The sequence below is a fragment of the Bactrocera dorsalis genome, chromosome 1 (genome assembly GCF_023373825.1).
Source record: "Bactrocera dorsalis isolate Fly_Bdor chromosome 1, ASM2337382v1, whole genome shotgun sequence".
Taxonomy (NCBI): domain Eukaryota; kingdom Metazoa; phylum Arthropoda; class Insecta; order Diptera; family Tephritidae; genus Bactrocera; species Bactrocera dorsalis.
Window position 1 is genome coordinate 77242485 of NC_064303.1, and position 19741 is coordinate 77262225.

A 19741-nucleotide genomic window follows, 5' to 3' on the forward strand; every position below is an offset into this window, starting at 1 on the left:
AATAGAAACAAATAATTTTCGATGATATGATTGTTTGTCGAAAAATTTGTAAATTTAGCAAAACAAAAAATGCGTCGAAAGCGGTTTTGCTGGTTACCACCATCATCACAAAGATGATCATCGCGGTATAGTATTTGTGTATTTAGTTAATTACAATAATATAGGGTAGTCGAAAAAGTCAATAGATGTCGTTGCAGCCGTATATCTCCAGTGCTACCAATAACATTGTGTCATATCATATAGTGTTGGAAATGTGAAATTTTAAGCTTATTTTGACAAAAAAAAATCGGGGAAGTTGACAAAAAGTTACAGCTGTTCAAAAAATTAGTGAAAATATTGAAGAAATTCGCTATATTTTAAAATTTTTATATAAAAAAAGGAAGAATGGTACGCAAGCCATCAATGAAATTTGTTTTAATTGTTCTTATATAATAATGTCTCGAGCGGAAATATTGCAAAAAGAAGTGGTCGACTAAATGGTACATATTTGTTTATTATTATAAATTAAAAAAAAAAAAATAATAAGTTGAAGTTTGATTAGAAATACGAAAATACTTTTTCGACTACCCAATATTTGTCATTTATTTAAGGGTTCCAATTCGAGTGGAACTAGTTGTTATAATTTTTTTAAATTTTGAATACATAATTGAGATTTACAACTATCACAGTATCTATCTTTATATATATAAATCTTCTGATCGTGTGTTTGCATTTGAACTGCTCCTAAACGGATGGACCGATTTTGATGAAATTTTGTGTGTATGTTCAAGGAGATTCGAGAATGGTTTAGATTTACAATTTGGTCCACTGGAAAATGTTTTTTAAATTATTTTTTCATTTTTAATCAATTGTTAATTTTGGAATGTTTGACCGATAGATGGCGCTCGCAGTATTCAATATTCAAACCTTAATTTGACGTAAACGTGCATTAAAGAAAACGATGCCAAAGTAAAAGGCGATATCTGTGGATCAAGTTTTTATATTGTGGACAGAGTTGTTCGTTCTTAAGTAATAAATTGGGTGATTCATACATCTATGAGGAGCTATAACATTTTTTTCATACCTGCTAACTATTGGAGGGGGGGGTATCTTGACATGCAATTTAAAATTGCAAAAGGTCTGGCATAAAAAAATAGCGGCATAACTGAAGTGTTGATAAAAAATTTGAGATATACAGAAATCTTTTCGAAGCATTGCACAGAGCAATGCAATTTTTAAACAGGAACGATGAATACATATGTATATGCGTACAATTTCAAACTGATCCTTCCTGAAAAATAATTAAATTGCTAAATATTGGGAATGGTAGAATAGAACTGCAATCAAATACACAATGCAATGAATTAAAACTGGATCATTTATCATTCGATGAATAATATACCACGGGCATCCCAAAAGACTGATGCCATAACCGTGCCAGCCGATTTTTTTGTCTTTCCTGACAATCGATTGGACTCGATTGATTTCACTGATGCACAGCCCAAATTCAATAGTATTTTTACCCCAAAAAACAATTCTTTCTTAACGCACGAAATGCTTTTTGATTCATTTTTGTTGCTTCATCAAAAATGCGATTATTCCTTAACTAATACTTATAATCTAACTTATAGAAGTCATATAGATGATAGTAGTACTATCTATGTATCAGCCACAGTAAAACTATATAATATAAAAGAAATTTGTGTTAGTTACACCATTTATGACTCAAGAACGGCTGAACCGATTTGGTTGAAAATTGGTGGAGATGTAGCTTAGAACCAGGGTAAGGACATAGGATACGTTTTGTCACTTTATGTCAAAATTTAACACAACTCATAACTACAAAAATTATATTTTAAATCATAAGCATTTGTTCAATCATGTGCAGTCCACTAGAATGACTGTCGATTGGACTCCAGTGGTAAATGATTTAGCTATGTTTCTATCACCGACGCAAAAAATCGGCTTTATTCCGATTAAAGAGCACTTAAACACTTCTCAGAATCAGTTATTCGTTGTTTTTGTTGGATTATGAACTTGTGAGGCACCTACTTTGCTCTTTTTAACGGTGGATTTCCCTGGCCCAAATTCAACAGTATTTTCCTCCAAAAAGCCATGCTTTATTAACACACAAAATGCTTTATGATCCATTTTTTTTGTAAACTAACACAAGTTGCTTCACAAAAATGCTATATCTCATTAACTAACAGTTATAATCCAACTAATATAAATCATATAGTATAAATTTATATAATCTAGTAATTATATAAATTTGACAGAATTTTTTGAGAAAAATCAAAAGGTAATTTTAAAAGTTATGATATGCTTATTTCCTAAAAGGAAATAACGTAATAGTTTTGTTGTATGGGGTATTTAAAACTTTTTGGTGGACGAATCTGTCATATACAAATTATTTAAATTCTTTTCCTTTTTTGGATCGTTTAAAAACACTTAATCGTATTTCGAGTTATTCGTATTTTTACTTCATGTCAGCTTATGTAATATGAGCTTATAATTGTTGCGCTCCTCTCATATGCTATATTGAATTTGCTTTTGAAATTTTTGGTGTATATACGTTTAGTAATTGTCAGGTATAAGAGCTCTTAAGATTTTTCGAATAACCAGAAACCGATTATTCGAATATCCGGTTTGCAACCGTTCGTATGAATACTAAGCGATTAATACTATTCGAATAATCTTACCATTGCGGCTATTCGAATAGTTGCTCTGCTGCGAGTATTTGAATAAATAAAATTGTTTGAAATACAAGCAATCTTTGATTTTTACTTGTTCTAAATTTTGTGAAAATGGCAATTGTGCGTGTTTATAACTCAACAAAGATTTATCATTCCTTACCTCTGGTGGGGGGAAATGAAAAGACCTTCATCGAGTGAGAATTTATTCATTCTGATTTTATTTTGTATTTTCTTGCTTATATACAAATTTTAAAACTATCTTAAATAACTAAATATATGTGCATTGCATGTAAATGCATTATGTATATACATATGTATGTATGTAAGTATATTAATATATAAATTGATATTTATATTTAGTAGAATTTCGGCTTTGCTGATAAGTAAGCATGTTCAATGATATTTGAACATATTGCCGAGGGAAAGAAATGATTATTTAAAACTAGTGGACTGTGTATGAATATTTCTATGTATGGTACTTAAACTTAACTTTCTTAAATTTAGTCCTTTTGCGCTTGTAATATCGATGCATCCATTTCTTCAATTTTGTGCCCAATATTGCTGCAGTCGTTGGTGTGCATCAGAGATCTGCAATTGGTACCAATAAAATTAGTGCACTTAAGTCATGAGCCATAAAAATTGGTGCAAATGAGTACTCATAATAATATAAAAAATGACTAAGAATCATTCCCACCAAAAGAAAAAACACCTCAAAGTATTTCTACACTTATGAGTGACAACAATTTATGACTCTCTCAATAGTAGACAAATAATTTGACTTTACTCACTTTTTTGAATGAAAGAATAAAAATAATTTGAATAATTTAAAGAATAAAAGAGTAAATTTCGTATCATGCGCTGAGAAACTGTTTCGTTATTGTCTGTTTTTGTAAGTGTTTTAGTATTAATGGTTTTTTGTAAAGGTAAATATTCTGATATTTATGTATTATAATTTATTTCAAGTTGATCTTACACAATGGAGTCTACCGAAGACTTAGTGGGGAAAATTGCTTCCGGTATTTATAAGCTCAGCAAAAAACGGAAGGGCAGAAGTGCTATTTGGGATATGTTTGCAGAAATAGTTAATGATGAAAATGATATTCAGGCAATTTCTGCATTAAAATTAAAGATTTTGGAAGGCATAGAAGGAACTTGGATTCCAAATTTGATTGTATGGCACAACGCGGCTTATTATTTTTATCCTCCAGCGTTGCGTCTCCAAGCAAGCCAGTTAAAGGAAATTGAAATGTTTTGCACTGCTGAAATAGCAGATGTGAATGAATTATCGGATTCGTCTATACTTCATGAGTTTATCAGCAGGAAAATCTTCTTTAAATAACGAAGAGAGTTTCTTCTTTCCAAATCTGTTGACATGTACGAATACTTCTTTAACAGAAGTTGAAAATGTGTCAGATGAACTACGTCGCTATTCTAGAGAAAATGTGGAGTTTTTCGAAAGTTTTGATGTTATGCAGTGGTGAAAAAATAATAGCAAGCGATTCTAAGTTTGCACTTAAAGTTCTTGCCATTCCTGCTAGCAGTGCAGCATCAGAGCGAGTGTTTTCGCTTGCCAGTAATATTATTACAGAAAAGCGCGACAGAATAGCGCAAAAGACAGTAGACAGCATTATTTTCCTAAATTCAGTTTACAACAAAAAATTATAAATTTTTCTAACAAAACTTATTTGCCTTTATATGTACCTTGTATTTTTAGTCTTCTTTTCAAGTGCATTAATTTTAAAATAAAGATTTATGAATTTTTTTAACTTAGGTTAGTTTTAAAACATGGATGATCTCATTTTGTTATTTTCAAATAAAAACTATTATTAAAAAAATAAAATCGAGCTATTGGTTTCTTAGTAGTAACTTTTAAAGTCATACGAAAAATCTTTATTGTTGCGTATAAAACTGCATGAAAACATTATAAATAAGTAGTGAAATAAATTACCAACATAGAAATTATAAACGAAATAAAAAAGAAGCAAACACAAAAATTCTAAACTGAAAATACTCAAGTCACTTAAGTCATTCAAAAATACTATTGGTGTTTCTTGGTGCTTTGAATCATTTCACTTTGATTTGATTGAATTATTGAGTCATGAGAGAATGAGTACAATACCAGTTCGTATGAAAAGAAACTTACTCATTATTCATACACTCGCTATGTGTACTTTGCGTAAATGTGTTTTTGTGGATATTTTTGTATATTGAATTTTGATTTATATTCACAAAAACTCTTTTTTGTGTTATTCAACTAATAACTTAAAAAAGGGAATAATTGCAGATCTCTGGTGTGCATCTACTTCGTCTGTTACCAATCCAACGTTGAAGTCCTTTCCGTTTGGTTATGGTTGTAAAATCATTCCATTCATCTTCCGCATGGTTCTCCATTTTAGCAGTTTTGCGAACTGTAATTGTTGGCTGCTTTCTATAATTTACGAAATCTTTTCCTTTTTTGATAAGATTCGGTTTGGCTCAACTAAAACATATTTGCGCTTTTTCGGCAATTGTGTTGGTTTGTTCAAAACTTGTTTTTCCTCTTCCTTCTCATACGCTTCAGCATCATCTTCCAAAATGTGGTCGATTTCTTCAGCTTCTCCATTGTCTTCAAACGATTTCGTCTGGACTTCACTTTCCCACATTTCTCCAAAATGTGAGCCTGCCGGAAGAGATAAATGCGAAGGTACCAATTCATTTTGTTTTTCCTTTTTATCTTTCTCTATTATTTCTGTTGTTTTTTTCTCAACAGAAGATAGAGAAAGTAGTCGAACTCTTATAAGTTTTCTTCAGTTTTTGAAGGTTTACGAAGTTCTTCAATTGATTCTTCTTCAACTTCATTTTCCTTTCTATTTTCCTCTATTACTTCTGCTGTTTTTCCTCAACAGAAGATAGAGGGAGTAGTGGAATTTTTAATAAGTTTTTCGTCTTCAATCTTTTGCACTGTATTAGATAGTTTCGTCTCAGTTGTAGATAATTTGGGTATGATAAACAGAATTGGCTGATTGTCATACTTTTTCTTAAGTAAACTCCAAGCAGCTTCATAACTTTTCGACGAAATTTGAAAATGCTGTATTACTCGTGCAGCTTCGCCTTTTAAGCTTTGACGAAGACGCAGCATTTTCTCTGTGTTCTTCATCTGCTCGTTGTCATGTACCATAACTTTGAACACGTTGTAAAATTTGGCCCATTCCTTAATATCGTCATAAAATGTTGGAATTTTTATTATTTTTCTTTCTTCAAAATTAGGGCGATAAGAAATTTTAGGCTCTTCTTTTTGTAACTTTTTCTTTAAATGTTTAAGCTCTTCGTAGTATTCGTCATAAATTTCTTCGAATAAGATTTCAATTTCTTCATTGAAATCTAATTTGCCGTTTAGTTTTTGCATATCTACGAATAAAAAGTCTAAACACTTTAAATGATCGTTGTTGATCATTAATCCCATACTTAGATCTTCCATTTTTCTTCTGAGGTTTTCAACTTTCCTCATGAATTAGGAAGTTTTTCGATCTAAATCTTGGTGTTTAGCTTCAACTTCTACAATTTTTGTTTTACTTAATGGCTTTGTTGGAAAAGTGTTGCACGTGTACAACACCTTTTCGGAAAAATCCGCTTGGGCTTCAGGAATTTTCTTCTTACTTAACTGCTTGTTGTTCTCCAAAGAAATCGTTGGAGGTATATTGATTTGGTCGCCTAGTTGACTTTGCTGTGCCTCGACTCACAAGCGCTGAATATCTCTTGGATAGCAGTTAGATCACTGCGTTTAGTCTCTGCTAAAACGGCTTATGCGATCGGTTTTAATGCAGGAATATACACCCGTCTTACAAATATTTTTATGTTGCTAATATGCGGGAATATACACCCGTCTTACAATTATTTTTGTTTTAATTTGCATGTATTTTGCACAGGGCTTTTTTGTATTTTGCCTGTTTTGTAAATACAGGCCTTTTAATTTTGGCCGTGCACTAAATCCGGCTCGAATGACCAAAAAATGTTTGTAACTCAATAAAGTTTTATCATTCCTTACCTCTGGTGGGGGGAAATGAAAAGACCTTCATTGAGTGAGAATATATTCGTTCTGATTTTATTTTGTATTTTCTTGTTTATGTAGAAAATTTAAAACTATCTTCAATAACTAAATATATGTGTATATGTGTATGTTTATATGTATTGCAGCCAATTGTTTTGAAATGTACAATTTAATACATGTGTGTGTGTGTTTAATGTTATATCTTCTATAAATTTATGATTTGTGTCCCATGCATTTTTATTATTATTAGATGTGCATTACATGTAAATGCATTATGTATATATGTATGTATGTAAGTATATTAATATATAAATAGATATTAATATTTAGTAGAATTTCGGCTTTGCTGATAAGTAAGCATGTTCAATGATATTTGAACAGTGCGCGTATATGTATACTGCAAAGTTTCTGTAAACTTATATACGTAGAAAAAATTGGTGGAGATGGAACGCGTAATGTTCGCATAGTCGACAACGAACGGTGAACCGGAAAGTCGAAAAAGAGCGGTTAATCGAATAGTTGACGATTTACGACTATCCGGATTAATGAATAATACCCTATCCTACCCATTATTCATAGATTTATTGACATATTTTATTTAAATATACAAAAATAGTGACTAATAATAATTAAAATAAGATTAAAAATCATAATTATGTTATCTATTTAATTTTAACAATGATAAACTCATTTGGAGTAAAAGTTAATAATAAACAAAAGCTTACACTCTGGTTATGGAATGATGTTAGTGGAGGTTCAGTATCATTTTGAAGAATTTTTTTTTGCAACACTTACAATTTTCTTTATTGACAATCTGCAATATTGGCCTAGTGAGTTTTATAAATTAATTTTTTATTATAATAACGCCAAGATATTTTACTTTTTATTCCAACTAATGGTGAATTGTTCAGTACAGCACAGTAGTTATATGCTTTGCGTTTTCTATGAAAAATAGCATGTCTTTACAAAAATCTTCCAATTAAAGAAATATTTACGGAAAATGTTAAGAGCTGAATTTAGTGTTAATTAGGGGCATGCGAATATTCGAAATTTCGAATTATTCGACGCGAATCGAACCGAATTATTCGATTCGAGATTCGACCCGAATATTCGCATTATTCGAATTATTCGAACTATTCGAATTACTCGAACTATTCGAATTACTCGAACTATTCGAATAGCTCGAATAATTCGAATAATTTTAATATTTGACTATTTGCATGATTTTTTAATTAGCGCCAGTAGTATCTGAATCTCTGTCATGCATCTGACGTACATTTGTCATTTTCGTTTAAAATTTTCAAAAAATCAAACGTTGGTTATTTTTTTTTAATTAAATAAGTGTCTTCCAATAATTCTGAAGAGGAAAGTGTGATTATGGAAGTGGAACCTGAAATTGGTGTGGGAAGTAATAATGAGGTTGTGTCTTCAACACATCGGAGTCCTGCTTGGACCCGTATATTCGCATTATTCGAATAGTTCGAATAATTCGAATAGTTTGAATAATTCGAATAGTTCGAATAATTCGAATAGTTCGAATAATTCGAATAGTTCGAATAATTCGAATAGCTCGAATAATTCGAATAGTTCGAACTATTCGAAATATTCGATATTTGACTCGAATATCGAATCGAATCTAAGGATTCGATTCGACTCGAATCGAACTGGATTCGCATACCCCTAGTGTTAATATCCGCAGAACGTTCCCCAAGACTTAAAAAGGCAGTGCCAGAGGAAAATCTGCAGTATATACATATATTGCAACAGAAGGCACAACAAGTGCTTTGAGGGCCACAAGATGGGCTTTCAAAGTAAGGGGTTAGGTACTACTAATGAAAACTGAGAAACTACATTGTTTTGAACGATTTTAATTATTTCCAAAATTAAATTGATTGAATTTGCATCCCTAGATCTCCATTAATACCATGCCTATAAATTGTTTTTTTTTTGTGAAATTGCTCTTTATGGCATTTCTTATTATAACTAGAGGATTAACAGTGTTATGCAAGCCAAACTGTTGGGTTGAAAGATTTTTATTGAAATTGGATTTTTTCTTTAACAACCTTTTCTCTTGTGTTATTTTCGAAGGAGAGGTTCGATTTGATTGTTTTTACTCTCAATATTTGTTTAAAATTGGCTAACTCATTATGGTTATAATGTGATTAACTAAATTATTGAAATTTGAATATAAGCTATATTTTTGTGTGGGTAAATACACAGTATATAATATTATATTCATACCTTTCTTCATAATTTCAGCGTATTATTATTTCTCAATAAGCTATAATCAATTTTTTTCAAAAAGTTGCTTTAAGAAAATAGTTTTATTCACCTAACGGTTGTTTGTAAGACTAAAAACTAATTGAGTTAGATTTAGGATATACAATGTACAGTAGGTAGAAAAAGTAAGTTATCAAAGTGAAATATAAATCAGCGAAATTAATAAAATTTTAAAAAATTAAAAAAAAAATTTTCAAACAAAATATTTTTTTTATTCAGACGATTTTTATTTAATTAAAGTAATTTTAAAACAAAAAATAAAGTCATTGGTTTTACAAAAGGAAAACATACACACATACAGTTAATTGCATGTAGAAAAAATAAGTTACCAAAATGTTTAATATCCACAATGCCCATAATTTCGTCTTGCTAGTGATCTAATCGTTGTTGCATGAAGATGATAAGCTTCAAACACTCATTTTAAGGAAAAGTATTCCAAATGTTATAGATGCAGTCCTTCAAATCAACCAAGTTTTGGGGTTTCTCTTCACTTATACGCATCTTGAGGATTGCCCAAGCATCTTCAATTGGTGACAAATCAGGGCTTTGAGGAGGTCATTTCAAGGTACTCAGATTTTCATTTTGTAAATGATCTGTGATGACTTTTGCAGTATGAATGGCCGCATTGTCCTATTGAAGAAGGATATCCGGTCCAATTAGTTGGTGACCCTCGGGGATAGCGTACTTCTTTAAAGTATTTAAATAAACTTCTAGGACTACAATATTGCCACGGCCATTCGCAGATAAGCATCGCCAAATCATTAAGCCCTTTTCCACCGACTTAACTGTGAGTAAAGTGCACTTGTATGATAGTTCTTGTTCGGATGAGCGTCAAACGTAAACCATACCGTGGGAGTACGAAGTCTAATCATCGATTCATCAGTTCAGAGCACTTTATGCCAATTATTTTTAGGTTTTTATATGTGCTCTTTATAAAATGCTTGTCGTTTTTTCTTATTTGCCTCATTTAGGTAGCAACGAGGCCGTGATTATTGGCTTGGCGCAATCTGTTACGGACAGTGCGCACTAAAGGGTTGCAAGAATTAATTCACGCTATGAATGCAACAGAGAATTTATGAATTCATCTCATAACTCGAGTTGAGCGTTGGAATTATGTGAATGCAGATACAGAGAAGACATTGTGAGTTGTTGTTTATCGCTAGCAGGTAGACTCAGCTCATTCATCTCATAAACAAACCCAACTCACACTCATATCATCAACCAGCAATGAATGCAAAGCGTTAGCGTTCGCTTAGTAGTGGAATAGTGTGTGATCGTCACTTATTGTTATGTGAATTCATTGTTTCTCTAATTCTTTTAACAGAACAGTGTGCACCCATAGTGTTCAGCTAAGCAAGCAAATGGAGAAGAAGACAACATGTTTGCCTGCATTGTACTGGCCGTAGACGCTTAACCGAGACAGTTTATTAAATATTTAAATTCGTCATTTGTTTTGTGTATACGGAGATAAAAGGGGGTAAAATAGTTTTGGCAGATTTTTATTTTAATATTTCATATTTTTCATCAAAAATAATGGATGTAAGTAATTGACCGCGAAATTCAGTGCAATTGTTTGCTAATATTTGCCATGTTGTAATACAATTTACACCTGTGTCTCTGTTTTACAAAAATAGGTAACATTAGATGAATCTGCATCGTCAACCCAGTCGACGCCTGTACTAAGGCAGCAGCTTAATGAAATTAAGAATAATATAGTGAAAGGGAAATATACAGTGGTTATTGAAGCTGGGAAAAGCAAGGTTTGGGAAATTTTTGGCATAGTTGAATAGATTTAAAAAGAGTTTTTTTTCAATTGTTCCAAAGGACAGGTTTTAGTTCTCAAATATTTTTATTTTTTATAATATTTTGTTAAATCTATTAATCCCTAAATAAACTTTATGAAAAATTGCAATAAAATTGAATATTGGAAACATTTTTTTTATCCATATTCGTATGTAATTATCTATGCGTATTTACATACTTCTTTCTAGTCGTGCAACTAGAATAACTCGAGTTAACAGTTATTAATTCACACGAACATCATTCACTCATCCAACATCCTTCTTGCATAGAATTAATTCACACCAACAGAATGAAATGCTTTGGTAGACCAATTCTACAGAGAGTGGATCGTTACTTGTGAGAGTACTATGAGTTGAGCGAACTCGTTGTTCTTCTCACTAATGAGACTCGGTCCTTATTTCACCCAAACATGAGAATTTATTTTTACGTTGTGTGAGTGAGTGCAAGTTGAAATTTTTGGACAGTGACTCAAAGTTTGTTTTTTGCGTATTCATGCAGCCCTTTAGTGCGCACTGAGGGGACTTTATTGCCTTCTTTTATAAGCTGGGTTGAGGGGATCCCAGCGAATTGGAAATATCCAAAATTCGTTTATCAACTCTCTCTGTTGCAATTTTTAGGCGCTCTTGTCTCTTCTTCCTGATAACTCGATTTCCTTTGTTGTAGCCGGCAAAATCTTTCCATATTACGACCTGGGTTTTATTAAATTTTTCAGCAGTATAACGCCGCGTGTGACCATTTACGTTTTACGCTCCTCATTCGTTGATTGATTAAAATTTACCATTTTCAGAATTTTTTTTAATTCACCATACAAAAATTTCCTCCATATTTCAAAAAATTTAATTAAAAAAAAACGAAAAATTTACATACTAATTCAATTTCAAAATTTATAAAATAAAGAATTCTTGCACCTATGATACCTTTTTCCACGCTTTATCACTGAGCATTTCTACAGAATTCCACGCTAATTTCCTACCAGGACACGTCGCCACTAAAATCATCAATTGCGGTACTTTGATACGATACTTTCCAAACATAAACAAAAAAAATATATTCGATACAGTGAAAAAGTATAGAGCGTTTAAAACAGCGCTGGTTAATTTGATAACTTACTTTTTCTACCTACTGTAGATACATATATAAATGACCGGAAGGGTAGTTGATTTGAATTTCGAATGGGTGTCCGTCCGACATATCGAGTTGCAACTTGGTGCGGAACATGTGTAAGTACATCCAAGAGAGTTTAATATTGCTAATGGGTGGAATCGGAACATTACCACGTTCACATAGTTCGGTTAACCGAAAACTTATGGAATGCTTTCATAGCGCAATTCTGTAAGCTATCTCTAGTCACTATTTGAGACATTTTGAATTAAAGTCTCAATTTGTGACAAGTTACTATTTACAACAAAGTCTGTAGTCTTTAGTCACAAAATACTGTCTCAAATTTGCACCTGATAGTTAGCAGGCCACAAAAGAAAAAAAGTCTTGTTTGCCATTTTAAATATACTGATATTTCACTTACAGAGATTAGCAAAGATAGATTTTCCTTTATTTATGTATATTTTGTAAGTAAATCAAAAAAGAAAAAGTTAAAAATAAATCAATTTCACACAAATATCGTAAATATTCTGAAACAAAGTGAACATATATTTTTATTTTTAATGGTAATTATGCTTTTTGACTATGTTATAGAAGATTTAATATTTGTTTTCGACATATTTATTTTCATCCAAGTTTTTCTATGTCTCTAAATAGCGAAATGTAACAGCCGATAAGAACAGTTCGTTTTCAATTGAGAGATTTTTCTGACTGTCACGTACTGAATTGCAAAATCGTCTCAAGTCACAAAGATTGTCTCTAATTTAAAATTTCAATTTTAGTGATTTGTGACTGTATCACAGTACAGAATTCTGGTGTTAATGTCAAACTTGCTAAGGAGAAATTCCTCATATAGCGTAAAATCAGAAGATAACAACGCCCATGTCCCCATCACCTGAAATCAAGTTTTTTCGTTATATTATGTAAAAAAGTCTTGCGGTATTTTTATTGAATCAATTCGTGTGGTACCCATACATCGAGCTTCTTAGTGACTCCAAGCTTCTTCAAATGGTTTATAAGGGTTTGATGACTACTATGCCGGTCTCTTTTGACCAATTCAGCGATTTTATCGCAATTTTCGACGACAGGCCTTCCGGAGCTGGGCGCATCTTCGACCACCTCTACACCAGAACGAAAACGTTGAAACCATCGTTGTGCGGTGAAAATGGCAACTGTATCGGGTCCATAAACTGCACAAATTTTGTTGGCGGCTTGAGATGCATTTTTGGCTTTATCGTAGTAGTACTGTAAAATATGCCGTATTTTCTCTATATTTTGCTCCATGTTTGCGACGCTATAACAAAGAAACGACAATCAAACACGTGTTAGCGCGTGAAATGAGCTCTCCAAAAAGGTATAGCATGACCCGATGCGACGAAAAAAACTAGAACTACGCGCTTTCAGCGCCAACTAGCGAAAATACCGCAAGACTTTTTTGACAACCTAATATAATTGCTTTCCTCAAGTAATGCTGTGTGGATTTTTCGAAATTCAAATGAAAGCGAGTTTTTTTTTAAATTAATTTCTTATTGTAAAAGAAAACTATAAATAAAATTAAAATTAAAAAAAGGGTTAACTTGTGAATTATGTTTAGAGATAGAGTTAAACATTTCAAAATAATCTGCAGTAATTTGTGGTAGTAGTACTTAAGGATGATGTTGAAATCGAAATTTTTCAAATCATATGTATTTAAGGTGTGCAATTTAACTTCCAGAAATTGTGGAGGCCGGATTATAACTTTTAATACAATCTGGTTTACCAACTATTCAAGATAGAATTATAGATTCTTCGCTCCAAATTCTTGCGAAAACGGCTGAGAACACCAACCCATTACTAAATACAACTATCACCCATGCCACGAAAAAAAGAAAAATTCCAAGAATACAATCGGCTATTTCGAGATGCTTAAGTTTCGCTGAAGAAAATAATATTTTACGTAACGCAACATGCAAATTCACCACACGACATCCTCCCTGGCTGATCAATGATAAAATCCTACAGAATAAGCTTTTGTTTTTGTCCAAGCAAAACACACCAAACGTAGTCTTTCAACAAACCTTTGCTGAACTGGAATCTAATTATACAAATAATGGCTGGAAGCTATTGTTTACGGATGGCTCCAAGTCCATCGATTCCACTTCGTTAGCAGTTGTCACTGCCACAGGAGAAATTATTTGCAATTGGCTTCTCCCCTCAACGAGCTCTGTATTTACCGCTGAAGGATCTGCTATCCTTCACGCAGTTAATCACGCAAAAAAGACTAAAGGAAAGTTCCTCATCTGTACAGACAGCAAATCGTGTATGTCTGCAATAACGTCTCCTTCCAATCGCAATCCCATAATAGAAGTTATCAGGGACGCGGTCATTGGTGCCCCTCAGAAAATCCAAGTAATGTGGATCCCTGGCCATGCTGGTATTTCAGGCAACCACTTTGCAGACCTCGCTGCGAAAAATGTAGCCAGGACTCCTGCCTTAACATACTATGCCTCATCCAAGCAAGACATTTCTAACCTTATTAAGCACAAAAGGCATAAAAAAACGCAAGCGAATGGAAAACATTTAAACATCACTACGCGGACATAAACCCAGCCAGAAATCGAATAATCTACTCGTCAACAGTTCCAACTAGCGCAATGAAGACATATACTCGATTAAGGATTGGACACACTATCATAACACACGCCCACTTACTATCGGGTAAAAGCCCATCCATTTGCCCCCTTTGCGAGGACACCGCTTCTATCAAACACTTACTCACACTCTGTCCGATGCTTCACTCAACAGCCCACAACTCTGGCAACATTGATCTCATAAAACTACTAAGTGAACCTTCAGAAAAAAACGTTATGATTGTTTATAGATTCTTAAAAACCAATGATTTGTTAAAACATATTTAAGCAACTTACACCTTTACTAACCCTTAGCAAATAGAACTTTTTACCTAGTTATAATTACAAGGCGGCTGAAGGCCTCGTAGCCAGTGCTGCGTTTATGTATTTATATAATAAAACTCCAGGATAGGGCCAGATGGAAGAGTCTTTATTCATCGTCCTAAAAGCCAAGAATTTAATCCAAGGTTCACACAGAAGACAATCAAACACCGGGGCGGAAACATTATGGTTTGGGGTGCATTTTCCTGGGATGGCATAGCGCCATCCGTACGGATAAACGGCAAGATGGATAAGTTTCAATACTTAGACATTTTGAGACATCATATGGAACCATATGCCTTCGATAACATGCCAATTAAATGGAAATTTATGCAAGACAATGACCCCAAACACTCCTCAAAACTAGTTAAGAATTGGTTTAGTGCGGAGAAAATCGATGTCTTAGATTGGCCAGCGCAGAGCCCCGACTTTAATCCCATTGAAAACTTATGGAATGAAGTCAAGATTAGAGCCGCGAAGAAAAATTATAAAAATCTGGACGATCTTTGGGCTGCCGTTCATGAAGCTTGGCATGCCATACCTAAGACTAAGTGTGAAAAACTGGTTGAGAGTATGAGTCGCAGGTGCGAAGCAGTCATTAAAAACAAAGGCTACAGCACAAAATATTAGCTACTAAATTGTTTGTACACAAAAGAACCAGATAAAAACACGTTTTTAACTCGACTTTTCCCCTCTTCTGCAGATTGTGCCATTTATACGTCCATCTAATTTCATCACTTTTTCTACCTTTTCATAATTTTTGTTGTGTTATTAATGAATTCGAAATTGAGTTTGTGCTATATTTTAGATGTAAGGAATAAACTTTCAGAAAACCGCAAACATGGTTGTTTGAAAGAATATTAAAGATACTTTAGCATATGAAAGTATACTTAATTGAATGTGCCATTTATACTTATGTCCATAGCTGTATATGAACTAAAAAGTCTTTAGGATGTAATTTTAGGTTGGTGAGCATTTAAATTTCTTTAAGGTAAGGCAAGGCAATTTTCACAAAAAAGAAAGCTAATTTAAGCAGTTCTTGTCATCTCTATAGTACACGATATCTTCTCTTAAAAAGTGTGTTTTTCTATTTGTAGCAAATATATATGTAGATTGAGCTTATCCTATTGAGTTATATAAATATGGAGTTTGAACAACTTGCAATTAAATATAAGCAGTGTATATTGAATTTTTTCTTGAATTATCATATACATATGTATATAAATACAGAAATATAGTTAATGATTTTTTACCATTCCAAAGTGAGTAAGTTAACTCCATCAAAGCTGTGAAGTAAATCTGGGGTCTTATTCTGTAACTCGCTTCGAGAAAATTTACGAATTTGGATTGTTTGTATTCTGTAACTCGATTTTTATATTTTCAATCCTCTTTCTGAATAAAATATTCGCTACCTTGAGTTATAGAAAGCAAAAAACGAAAAATTTAAGTATTTGTTCTGACACAGGCTGGTACTTCTTCTTCTTCTTCTTAATTGGCGTAGACACCGCTTACGCGATTATAGCCGAGTTAACAACCGCGCGCCAGTCGTTTCTTCTTTTCGCTACGTGGCGCCAATTGGATATTCCAAGCGAAGCCAGGTCCTTCTCCACTTGGTCCTTCCAACGGAGTGGAGGTCTTCCTCTTCCTCTGCTTCCCCCGGCGGGTACTGCGTCGAATACTTTCAGAGCTGGAGTGTTTTCATCCATCCGGACAACATGACCTAGCCAGCGTAGCCGCTGTCTTTTAATTCGCTGAACTATGTCAATGTCGTCGTATATCTCGTACAGCTCATCGTTCCATCGAATGCGATATTCGCCGTGGCCAACGCGCAAAGGACCATAAATCTTTCGCAGAATTTTTCTCTCAAAAACTCGCAACGTCGACTCATCCGCTGTTGACATCGTCCAAGCCTCTGCACCATATAGCAGGACGGGGATTATGAGAGACTTATAGAGTTTGGTTTTTGTCTGTCGAGAGAGGACTTTGCTTCTCAATTGCCTACTCAGTCCGAAGTAGCACCTGTTGGCAAGAGTTATCCTGCGTTGGATTTCTAGGCTGACATTGTTGGTGGTGTTTACGCTGGTTCCAAGATAGACGAAATTATCTACAACTTCAAAGTTATGACTGTCAACAGTGACGTGGGAGCCAAGTCGCGAGTGCGACGACTGTTTGTTTGATGACAGGAGATATTTCGTCTTGCCCTCGTTCACTGTCAGACCCATTCGTTTTGCTTCCTTGTCCAGCCTGGAGAAAGCAGAACTAACGGCGCGGGTGTTGAGGCCGATGATATCAATATCATCGGCATACGCCAGCAGCTGTACACTCTTATAGAAAATTGTACCTGCTCGATTAAGTTCTGCAGCTCGAACTATTTTCTCCAGCAGCAGATTGAAAAAGTCGCACGATAGGGAGTCGCCTTGTCTGAAACCTCGTTTGGTATCGAACGGCTCGGAGAGGTTCTTCCCGATCCTGACGGAGCTTTTGGTGCCGCTCAACGTCAGTTTACACAGCCGTATCAGTTTTGCGGGGATACCAAATTCAGACATCGCGGCATAAAGGCAGCTCCTTTTCGTGCTGTCGAAAGCAGCTTTGAAATCGACGAAGAGGTGGTGTGTGTCGATTCTCCTTTCACGGGTCTTTTCCAAGATTTGGCGCATGGTGAATATCTGGTCGGTTGTTGATTTACCAGGTCTGAAGCCACACTGATAAGGTCCAATCAGCTTGTTGACGGTGGGCTTTAATCTTTCACACAATACGCTCGATAGAACCTTATATGCGATGTTGAGGAGGCTTATCCCACGGTAGTTGGCGCAGCTTGTGGGGTCTCCTTTTTTATGGATTGGGCATAGCACACTTAAATTCCAGTCGTTGGGCATGCTTTCGTCCGACCATATATTACAAAGAAGCTGATGCATGCTCCTTATCAGTTCTTCGCCGCCGTGTTTGAATAGCTCGGCCGGCAATCCATCGGCCCCTGCCGCTTTGTTGTTCTTCAGGCGGGTGGTTGCTATTCGAACTTCTTCATGGTCGGGTAATGGAACGTCTGCTCCATCGTCATCGATTGGGGAATCGGGTTCGCCTTCTCCCGGTGTTGTGCTTTCACTGCCATTCAGCAGGCTGGAGAAGTGTTCCTTCCACTGGTACTACTTTCGCATAATTATAAGTGCTATCAGCACATTGTTGCCTTCGTTACATGCGTTTCTTAATTGGTTTTTAGGCTCCAAAGGCTATTTCCCCAAAATTTAATTTTTATGTATCCTACTTTCCTAGACATTATTTGATGTCCATTTCCTTCAGTAACTTGATTGTAATAACATTCTTAGTTTCATAACAATAGTTATCTTTATGTACATAATTATTTATTTTAATTAACGAAATTATGTACATACAAAATGGACAGCTGTGTTGTTTTGTGTACAAGCCGGCCATTGTTATGTCGCTGCCTTCTTACAAATAAAGGGTGATTTTTTAAGAGCTTGATAACTTTTTTTTAAAAAAAAATATAATAAAAAAATAAAATTTGCAAAATCTCATCGGTTCTTTATTTGAAACGTTAGATTGGTTCATGACATTTACTTTTTGAAGATAATTTCATTTAAATGTTGACAGCGGCTGCGTCTTAGGTGGTCCATTCGGAAAGTCCAATTTTGGGCAACTTTTTCGAGCATTTCGGCCGGAATAGCCCGAATTTCTTCGGAAATGTTGTCTTCCAAAGCTGGAATAGTTGCTGGCTTATTTCTGTAGACTTTAGACTTGACGTAGCCCCACAAAAAATAGTCTAAAGGCGTTAAATCGCATGATCTTGGTGGCCAACTTACGGGTCCATTTCTTGAGATGAATTGTTGTCCGAAGTTTTCCCTCAAAATGGCCATAGAATCGCGAGCTGTGTGGCATGTAGCGCCATCTTGTTGAAACCACTTGTCAACCAAGTTCAGTTCTTCCATTTTTGGCAACAAAAAGTTTGTTAGCATCGAACGATAGCGATCGCCATTCACCGTAACGTTGCGTCCAACAGCATCTTTGAAAAAATACGGTCCAATGATTCCACCAGCGTACAAACCACACCAAACAGTGCATTTTTCGGGATGCATGGGCAGTTCTTGAACGGCTTCTGGTTGCTCTTCACCCCAAATGCGGCAATTTTGCTTATTTACGTAGCCATTCAACCAGAAATGAGCCTCATCGCTGAACAAAATTTGTCGATAAAAAAGCGGATTACGGAACACTGATTTTGGTAATAAAATTCAATGATTTGCAAGCGTTGCTCGTTAGTAAGTCTATTCATGATGAAATGTCAAAGCATACTGAGCATCTTTCTCTTTGACACCATGTCTGAAATCCCACGTGATCTGTCAAATACTAATGCATGAAAATCCTAACCTCAAAAAAATCACCCGTTATTCATGGAGCAGGCTTCAGCACATATGCGTCGACTACTTCAAATGACGCTCTGGCACATACACTTGTCTACAAAATATTAGCACCCGCCATACAAAGTACATGAACTAGCGCTTACACATACGACAAGTATATAACATAATAAATAGATAATAAAATTATGGTTAAACTCTTATTTTTTTATTAAAGGAATTAGCCGACACCACTTTTGTGTACTTTAATTTGTCAATAAATGAAAAATATACATACATAAAATGTTGGCCCTTAACCATTTTATATTGCATTTATATTTAAAAAATTTACTATACACTTATACTTTATTATTAAGATTAAGTTTCTTATGTCTTTGCTTTTATAGAATTAAAATTCAAACTGTTGCCGCAAAGGGAGAGACTGAACCTGAACGCAAGGAAACGCGGGGTAAAGTAGATGAAGACCGCAAACATGAAATTGAAGCAGCTATTGTTCGTATAATGAAAGCAAGAAAACGTTTACCGGTAGGAAAATCAACATACCTACATTTTCCTTAA

The 19741-nt window shown here is 34.3% G+C and overlaps 1 protein-coding gene across 5 annotated transcripts in view; it reads left to right on the forward strand.

Annotated features, from left to right (window-relative positions):
* LOC105225992 (cullin-3) overlaps nt 1-19741 on the forward strand; it is a 33907-nt gene that overhangs the window by 13061 nt on the left and 1105 nt on the right. For all 5 annotated transcript variants that reach the window (XM_049450108.1, XM_011204703.4, XM_049450095.1 and 2 more), the window contains one exon: nt 19570-19708. In XM_049450108.1, the coding sequence (XP_049306065.1) occupies nt 19570-19708 (139 nt within the window). The remainder of the gene's footprint in view (nt 1-19569; nt 19709-19741) is intronic.